At 41.6% G+C, this 8,270-nt stretch overlaps 2 protein-coding genes across 2 annotated transcripts in view; both read right to left on the bottom strand.

The window, feature by feature from the left end:
• Nucleotides 1-2,874: 2,874 nt before the first annotated feature.
• LOC109482352 (uncharacterized protein DDB_G0290685-like) lies at nt 2,875-5,170 on the bottom strand. Its single transcript, XM_019785039.1, has 3 exons — nt 4,939-5,170; nt 4,584-4,674; nt 2,875-4,465 (listed from the first exon to the last, which is right to left on the bottom strand). Exons 1-3 carry the CDS (start codon nt 5,108-5,110, stop codon nt 3,160-3,162), a joined length of 1,569 nt encoding a protein of 522 aa, XP_019640598.1. The 5' UTR covers nt 5,111-5,170; the 3' UTR covers nt 2,875-3,159.
• Nucleotides 5,171-7,989: 2,819 nt separating this feature from the next.
• LOC109482279 (U3 small nucleolar RNA-associated protein 25-like) overlaps nt 7,990-8,270 on the bottom strand; it is a 3,280-nt gene continuing 2,999 nt past the window's right edge. The window contains exon 3 of the mRNA XM_019784966.1: nt 7,990-8,172. Coding sequence (XP_019640525.1) covers nt 7,990-8,172 — 183 coding nt within the window. The remainder of the gene's footprint in view (nt 8,173-8,270) is intronic.

Below are 8,270 nucleotides of genomic sequence, written 5' to 3'. Positions count from 1 at the left end.
TACGTTAATGCCAACCTGACACCCTTCACCCTTTCCCATCGCTTCTGCAAAACCTACCCGCATCGATCCCACAAGACGCAGACACTTACATTGCTGACGGAGACAAGGTTAATAGACGGAGTATCTGGACTCATTTATTGCGTTTTTTATGAACTAGAGTTCCCAGTTTATGTACAGTTGTAGTGGTTTACTAACGACGTTACCCACCCCTAGGGAACAGCATTACGAACCATCGTACGAAGCTGACAGATAGTCCGAAGTGTGAGGCAGAAGGCAACGGATGGCCCCTTGACCAGGTCATGTCGCAATGTTTAGCCCAGGGGATTTCTGAAAAACAAGACATCAACAACAAGATTCGACGGGTGGCAATAACTCTTTGATAATCTTCCTGCAAGTCATGCGAAATCAATGAATCAGTCTCAGATGACACCTGGAAGAGATATATTGAAGCATTGTTAGCTGTAGAATTCGAATGATTTTCCATTGTTGGCGATGGGCCCTACTTCTTTTTTATTTGCACTGTACATAGACGTTTGGTAACTTGTACTGTCCTTATGATATCACTTGATGTGGTTTTGTGAAGTCCCAAGGTTATCAACATATATTTTCAATCTTCTCAACCATGTGGTTGCCTTAGCTTCAGTTTTACGCAAGGACATTGGAACTTTTTTTTTCAAAATAACTCTCATTTCTCTTCACTGAATTTGCCCTGAAGGAAATCTGTGTGATTTTCAAACGTAGTTTGCCGATGAGTTGTGTATTAACTTTATTTTCCCAAAGAACCCCATTCACGACTATCATGCAGGTCACGTCGCTAATTTGCGGTATTAGAATCCCAAAATGGTACCTTGTAAGCTCGGCCCATAAAATGCGCCCTGATATCAGAGCAAGTTCACGGTTAGATTCATAGTTATTTGGCAATAAAGGCCTTCTGGCTTTTGGTGTCTGCGATATACTGCCTATATACGCCTGTGGGAAACTTTTAACCTTAACCTCCAGACTGTGAAACTATCCAAACTTTCATGACATTGTCAATCACGGACACTTTGTGGGAAAATCTCCATACTCAATTGTCTCTGTTTGTGAGACAGGCTTACCGGGGTGGGGTCACCTGTAATACGTTACAACCTATAACCATCATTTTTAAACTAGTGTGTCATTTAACACACATTTGATAAAGCTTTTTTCCCATCGTACATGGCATATATGTGGCAGGCTAGAGACCTAGTTGCTGCATGAAATATATCTTTCATTAAAAGATCGTGCTTGTTAAAGTTTGTTTGACAAAGCAACTTATCGTTTTTGTTGAGCTTGCAGTGAAAAATGATCATTAAAGTCACAATGTATTGCATTCATAACCACGTGTAAAGGTCGCGACACTTTGCCACATGTTAAGAGGGACTAATTCATACTTCACTGTACCGTTTTGCGTTGATACGCTGGTAAACTTTGTATTGTTTTGTATCGGTAAAGTTACGGATACAGCTTGCTTGTTAAAATTTGTTTGACAAAGCAAATTGTGGCTTTTTTTTTGGTGAGCTTGCATTAAAAATAGATCATTAAAGTCAATTCATTGCATTTATAACCAAGCGTAAAGATCACGCCACATGTTACCGTACCGTTTTGCGTTGATTCGCTGATAAATTTTTCCATTGTTATAGGATGTTTCATTCGGTAGAGTTACAGATACAGTCTGCTTGTGTTAAAGTTTGTTTTACAAAAACTTGTTATGTAGTTTTTGTTAAGCTTGCATTTAAAATAGATCAGTTAGGCCAATCTACCACGCGTTAATAAGGGCTCATTCATACTTCACCGTACCGTTTTGCGTTGATTCGCTGTTAAATTTTTTCATTGTTGTAGCAGGTTATATCCCGATTCGGTAGTTACAGATATAGCTGTGCTTGTTAAGTTTGTTTGACAGAGCAACTTTGCCATTCATTCATTGGTTGAACTGTTAATTATGATGGACAGTTAAGATCGGCCTAAGAGAAGGGAGAACAATGCGGGTCCGCCTTAGTACATGTAGCTAATGGTATGCGGTGAACATGTGATGGTGGTATTAATGATTAACGTTTGGTGCCTAAAGTTGGACATTTGTCTCTTTCATTAAAAGGTGACTAGTCTTAGCAACTGTAAACACACTTTCTAATTGGCGTTTGTTTTAAATAACTATCGAGCAGTCAGTTTAATTAACCTCTAATATAAATGGAGTTTTAACTGTGTCGTGAGTTAGACCACCATGCCACCTGGCAACTGTCCTTCAAGTTTTTAGTACCTTGCACTTTTGCAGTAGTTTGTTTGGGGGCGCTTTAGTTTATTGTGCAAGATGGGGTCGTGTGACGTAACGGTAGAGTGTTCTGCTCAGACCCAAAAGGTCCCGGGTTCGAATCCTGATAGTCGCCTGTTACGACAATCCTTTCACAAATGTGGTAACTATTCAGAACTAACTAAACGTTGTATCTGCTCTATCTCAATTTTACTAATTCGACATTTTGTGGTTAGGGCATTCACTGCAATGTGCTTTGCCTAAAAGGAATTTATATTCAAAGCTATTAATTGAGAGGAAGGACCTAAGGCAGGAAGATCTGGCAACACCTCCGCTACAAGGTCACCCCCCCCCCGACCAGCGTCGGTCATGGGACTAGGTAGGTAGGTATCCAGGTAGGTGGGTAATTGACAGGTATTGGCTTAACTCATCACGCATTCTATTACTGTAACTATTAAATTATAGATTTTACACTATCAAATAATTACAAGCGTAAGGAAAAATAAGATAATCAAATACGCAACAGAACAGACACAGAAATATTATTACATTTGTTATATGTTTTAATGAAAGCAGATTGATAGTCAAGATCCAAGTAAGTCAGAATCGTGCAGATAATCTATGCAGCTGTCATGGAGCCCATCTGAGATATGTCCCATACACGTCAAAGTGGTCTCATGTAGCATTATTGACTGTAAAAGGGATATGATAACATTGCCCAATATTGCAATAATTGTTGGTATTCAATACATGAGACAATTTATCCAATGAAACATACCTCTGAAGGCACTTGCTTGCAATCACGCAGAAAATACTAAAAATACATTGAAGCTGTGTTACAATATACTTTGTAGCAGTGGGTTTTCTCATCGGGCCAGGGTTATTAACGCGATCTATGCCTTGACAATTCCAGCAGTAACGGGCGTCGATGCTTTTCCCTTTTTACCACGTTTTCCTTTCTTCCCCTTCTTTCCCCCCTTGGACTTCCTTTGCTTCTTAGAGCATGAACTCTTGTTTCCTTTTCCGCTAAATGGATTAGAACTCCTCTGCCGCATTTGCCTACTGCCACTGATCCCTCGTTGCCCAGCTTCTCCCATGCCGGCTGCTTGGTTCTTTCCTTTCTTCTTTCCCTTGCCTTTACCTCGTCCACCTTTTCCCATCTTCTTGATCTTCTTTCCTTTCCCCTTGCCTTTCCCCTTTCCTTTCCCCTTGCCTTTCTTTCCTTTCCCCTTGCCTTTCTTGCCATCTGATTCACTTTCTGAAATGGGCACAAGACTCCCACTTGGCGCGGTTGATCGTTTCTCACGCAGATGAACAGCATTCTCTCCGTTACCTACCTCGCTAGGCTCTTTGTCTCCTTCGTCTTGTCCACCTTCAATGCCATCTCCTTCACTCATTACCAATGCTAGCAACGTAAGACGGTCCAGGTTATCCTCTTCGTCATCTTCTTGGTCATCTCCCTCTTCCCCAATTTGCTCTTCTCGATCTTCGTCTTCCTCTTGACCATCTTCATATTCTTCCTGTCCATCTCCATTTTCTCCAGATTCCTCTTCTTCGCCCAGCTCGTTTACACCGATCTCTGCATCTTGCACCTCTGCATCACCTCCTTCCTCAAACCGTGTCTCCCCATCTTCTGGTTCATCTTGCTCATTTTCACCGTCTTCATCTTCTGTTTCTTCTTCTTGGCCTCCTATCTCATCCTGCTCTTCGTCAGCGTGCTCGCCTTGACCATCTTCCTCATCTTCCACTTCTTCTACTTCTTCATAGACGCCATCCTCATCTTGCTCTTCGCCACTTTGCTCGTTTTCACCATCTTCCACTTCTTCCTCATCTTCCTCTTCCTCGTCTAGGTCGTTTTGGTCCCCTTCCTCATCTTCCACTTCTCCATCTTCTTCCTCATCTTCTTCTTCGCCATCTTGCTCGTTTTCACCATCATCCTCATCTTCCACTTCTTCGTAGCTTCCATCCTCAACTTGCTCCTCTTCGTCTTGCTCATTTTCGCCGAATTCTTCCTCGTCTCCTTCCTCATCTTGCTGTCCCACAGTTTCCTCTTCTTCATCTTCTTCAAAGTCACCTTCCTGCTCTTGATCTCTCTCGTCATTCTCCTCGTCAGCTCGTTCCTCCTCAAGATAGGCCTGCTCGTCAAATGGCTCATCTTGATCGTTGTCCTCTTCATCTGTATTCTCCGGCACACCTAAGCTGCAAAAAATACAGGAGATATTGTTGGTTCATACAGGATTTTGTGTTTACGTATAACGGTGACTCAAACTTGTGTACGAATATTCAAAAATACATCGCTGCCTCATGCAGTACTGACCTCTCGATGACTGCACTGTTGGCCTCCTGCTGATCATAAAAGGACTGCAAGGCCCGCTTGTACAGCTGAGTGTTCCAATCACGGAGAGCAGCTATTGGCAAAAAAATAGGCTCATTAGTCAACAGCAATGACTTTTGCAACTTCAACATCACTGCATTATGTTCAATATTCAACCATACATTAATAATGCGTTATGCGTAAACGTCCCGTTATGTCAGTCAATTGAAAAAAAACGGTTCGTAAATGTACCGTTTGACTGAAATAGCAGAGCCTTTACGCATGCTTTAATAAGTACTTTAACATCGGGCTTCTATCATCTACAGTAGTACAATCATGAAGTACCAAAAGCACAAACCTGTTTCGGACTCCTTTCCATAAGCAAGGGCTGCTGCTACGTCCTCATAAGGATAGTCATCTACCCCGTTGTAGTCCCTGTGCTCAGAGATTGGATGGGATGCCGACATTCCGAGATACACGCAGAGGGCAAGCCCCCAGAGTAGAGCCCACGAGGTGCGTGGCCTCGTCATTGTCTTCCCCTTTGCTTGTCCACGCTAGTAGCCCAAGTGCTGATCGCACAAGGAACGTGTAATTCTGGAATACGAATTGGCTTGAGTCACTTTTAGGCCCGAAATATATAGTCATGGAGAGACTGTGCTGCCGTGTGATTGGTTGGCGGTGCCGTATTTGAATGCATCTGGATGTCACCAGGGCTACAGGAGAAATTCTGAACTAGAATGCGGACCACCCTTGTTGCGTGTTCTTACGTACGTTTGTGTGCGGTCTACATTCCAAAGTTTAAAGAAAGATTTACATGTAATTCCATAATGTAGTTTTAGGGATTACTGTCTTGTAAGGTGATTGTCTGCAATCACCTAACAAGTGATGATTAGATTATGTTTAATCTAGACCGCATAAAATTTCGTTGTGTCGCACAGGTAATGAGATAAAAGTAATTTTCAAGAAAATTGCTATCAATACCTATGATTACTAGTTTGTGGAGCGTCATCATTGAATTACTGGCTGACCACACAACTTGTTAAGACGCAAGTCTGTGCTACGCTGCTCTATCCATTTGAAATGGAATACATTTACTCTGTAAAGATCTAGTAATACACAAAGTGGTGCTTTTTAACTGGATCTATTTGCAATGAAATAGCCATCTGTATCTGTAACTGTACAGCTGATGTGACCACCCCTTTGCGTAACACACATTAGGCACCTAGTGATGGTGCTCCTACTGTACTTCATAGCAGCGAGTTTCACTCTACAATCTTTCTATAAAATGAGTTTTTGACACTCTTAATCCTTGGTTGATAAGTCGTGTACTTGAAGGCATCACTATTTCTTGTTCTTGTCTCAGGTAGTATTAGGTACATAGCAAAATTCCTAGATATATGCCAAAAAATTGTAATCAGTCATGTCAGTAATGCAACCTGTTCAAGGTTTGTGTGTGTGGGGTTTTTTTTGCCAAGGCCAGTATGATTGGTTCTCGAGAATTGTAAATCTAATACGTAACCTGTCTCGGTTTGAAACTTAATTCGTGTCCGTGACGTAATTTTAGATTGCTTTCTACTCTTGCAAAAACAAAATCCCATGTTTTACCCTTTTCCCTCCTACCTCAAGCTCTCTGCGCAAAAGGCATGGTTTTGTTCTATAGGCCTGCGACTCCATTAATCAAGCTTTTAGATTGTAGACAAAATATTCATAAACCAACATTGTGAATTAGGTTCCAAGTAAAATTAAATTTGCCGTGGTGTCCTTGGACCAACAGGGACAAAATTGCAATTGCGTACAAAGATTAAAATCAAGTTAGAATGTTTCTCTCTCCCATGGGATACGCACGTAAGCTCCCACGTAATATTGTCCTTGGTCATCTACCTCTATGTTGAGTGAATGTTACCAGCAGAAGTAATTTCCCACTACTCCGGTGGCCAGATTCGAAGCTTGCTTTGATCTTCAAGAAAACATGATTAACTTCTGAGCGTGTTGATTTTATAAGATAAGGACTTTCCGTGTCCTGAATATTCCCACGAGAGGTCATTGAGTCTCAACTGCACCTTTAAAATCTTTGTTCGTAAGTATCAAAAAAGATGTGCATCATCAGCTCATTTAGCAAATCAACAATAATGGTGTAGATAAGTATGGAGCCAACGTGCTCAGTTACCATTGCTTCTTTTCTCTAGTCTTTTCTTCCTCATGTCACAATATACGTTATGATAAAGATATCACACTGCCTTGAATCGAATCTTTCTCATTCTCTTCCCCCCACCCCTCTCTGTGCCCCTCTCTTGGTTTGTCTATCTCCTGCGTCTTGTAATCATTCAACATGATATCGTCAAAATCGTATCTTCGAGGCTAATCTTTGTGCACTGTTTCCGTTATCTATATAATCTAGATACTAAAGACTACACTGGCAGATGGTGTTGTGTCGAACACATAGAAACAAATATACAGAACAGACAATATTTTCACTTGAGTTAAGTGGGGAAAGTCGTGTAAAGTGCCTTTACCAATGGCACAAGATCGGGAGCATGTCAGGACTGGAACCCAGGACCTCTTGGTTCCGAGTCGAGTACTCTGCCATGCAGTGCGCCACACGACCCCACAAGACTAGTTTCAATTTTTCATCATCACTTTAACAGACAATCCTCAGATAACGTTACCTTTAAAAACTGTCCTTGATTGTTATGTCACACGATTGTACATGTATGTCAATTATGTACCTCTTTTTAATGTAACTTTGTGAATATTAATAAAGTTTGAATAAAAAAAATCACTTTAAGCTTTTGATATGATAGTTATTACGGACCTTAGTTATTTTCTAAGTATATAAGGTAATTTATGTTTTATTATCATGTCTATGCTATGTTATGTCCCTATATATTGTGTACTGTTGTCTGTGTTGTCATATTTATCTGATGGTCTACTGACCCTTTTATATTTCATTATTACTAGATTCTCTAAGTTGTAGATTTTCCCAACATAAATGCTAACCAAAGCCCTAGGTTCGTGCACTGTGTTAAACTCACACACATATACACACAGACACAAGTAAATGTTTTGCGTTTACAGCTTTAATTTCTTCTGCTAAAGATTGTAGACATCATGGTTGAAATGAAAGCATACTAAGGCAGGTGTCCACGCCAGTGTTAGTTGTCATACAGTAGATAGAAAGTCCTAATACGTTCTCCAATCTAATAGTCGTTTTCTCCTCTTCCATTTCATTCAGATACCTGCTTGCCATTTCTAATTTCTATTAAGCTGAAGTTTCTACAACATCGTCTTATTCCTGCATTCATTTGTACCAATACCACAAGGGATTAGAAGCCAAGTTCGGTCCTATTCGTCAAATGTGTTCCTGATTCTTCTATACTTCTTCTTGGCACAACCATCCTGTGGTTTAGCCTTATTCAGCATTCATGGGACCTCCTTGGCTGCTCCCTCGGCCCCCGCGTTGTTGGCCACGTCCTTTTCCTTTTCCACGTCCTCCCTTACCCCCGGGGCCTCCTCGACCACGTCCCCCCTGGCCCATGGAACCTCCTCGACCACGTCCCCCCTTCCCCATGAAGCCTCCTTGACCACGTCCCCCCTGCCCCATGAAGTCACCTTGACCATGTTCTCCCTGACCCATGGGACCTCCTTGACCACGTCCCCCCTGGCCCATGGAACGCTGCTGACCACGTCCCC

Source organism: Branchiostoma belcheri, unplaced genomic scaffold, assembly GCF_001625305.1.
Source record: "Branchiostoma belcheri isolate BF01 breed outbred unplaced genomic scaffold, Haploidv18h27 scaffold6, whole genome shotgun sequence".
Classification (NCBI taxonomy): domain Eukaryota; kingdom Metazoa; phylum Chordata; class Leptocardii; order Amphioxiformes; family Branchiostomatidae; genus Branchiostoma; species Branchiostoma belcheri.
The sequence above is the reverse complement of the archived record's forward strand: the minus strand, read 5'-3'. Positions and strand labels throughout refer to the sequence as shown.

Excerpts from the sequence above, each read along its gene's own strand:
- LOC109482352 (XM_019785039.1), bottom strand. The coding sequence starts at position 5,110 with ATGACGAGGCCACGCACCTCGTGGGCTCTACTCTGGGGGCTTGCCCTC. Across the intron at positions 4,675-4,938 it reads TGGAAAGGAGTCCGAAACAG|CTGCTCTCCGTGATTGGAAC; the intron begins GTTTGTGCTTTT and ends TTTTGCCAATAG. Across the intron at positions 4,466-4,583 it reads AACAGTGCAGTCATCGAGAG|CTTAGGTGTGCCGGAGAATA; the intron begins GTCAGTACTGCA and ends TATTTTTTGCAG.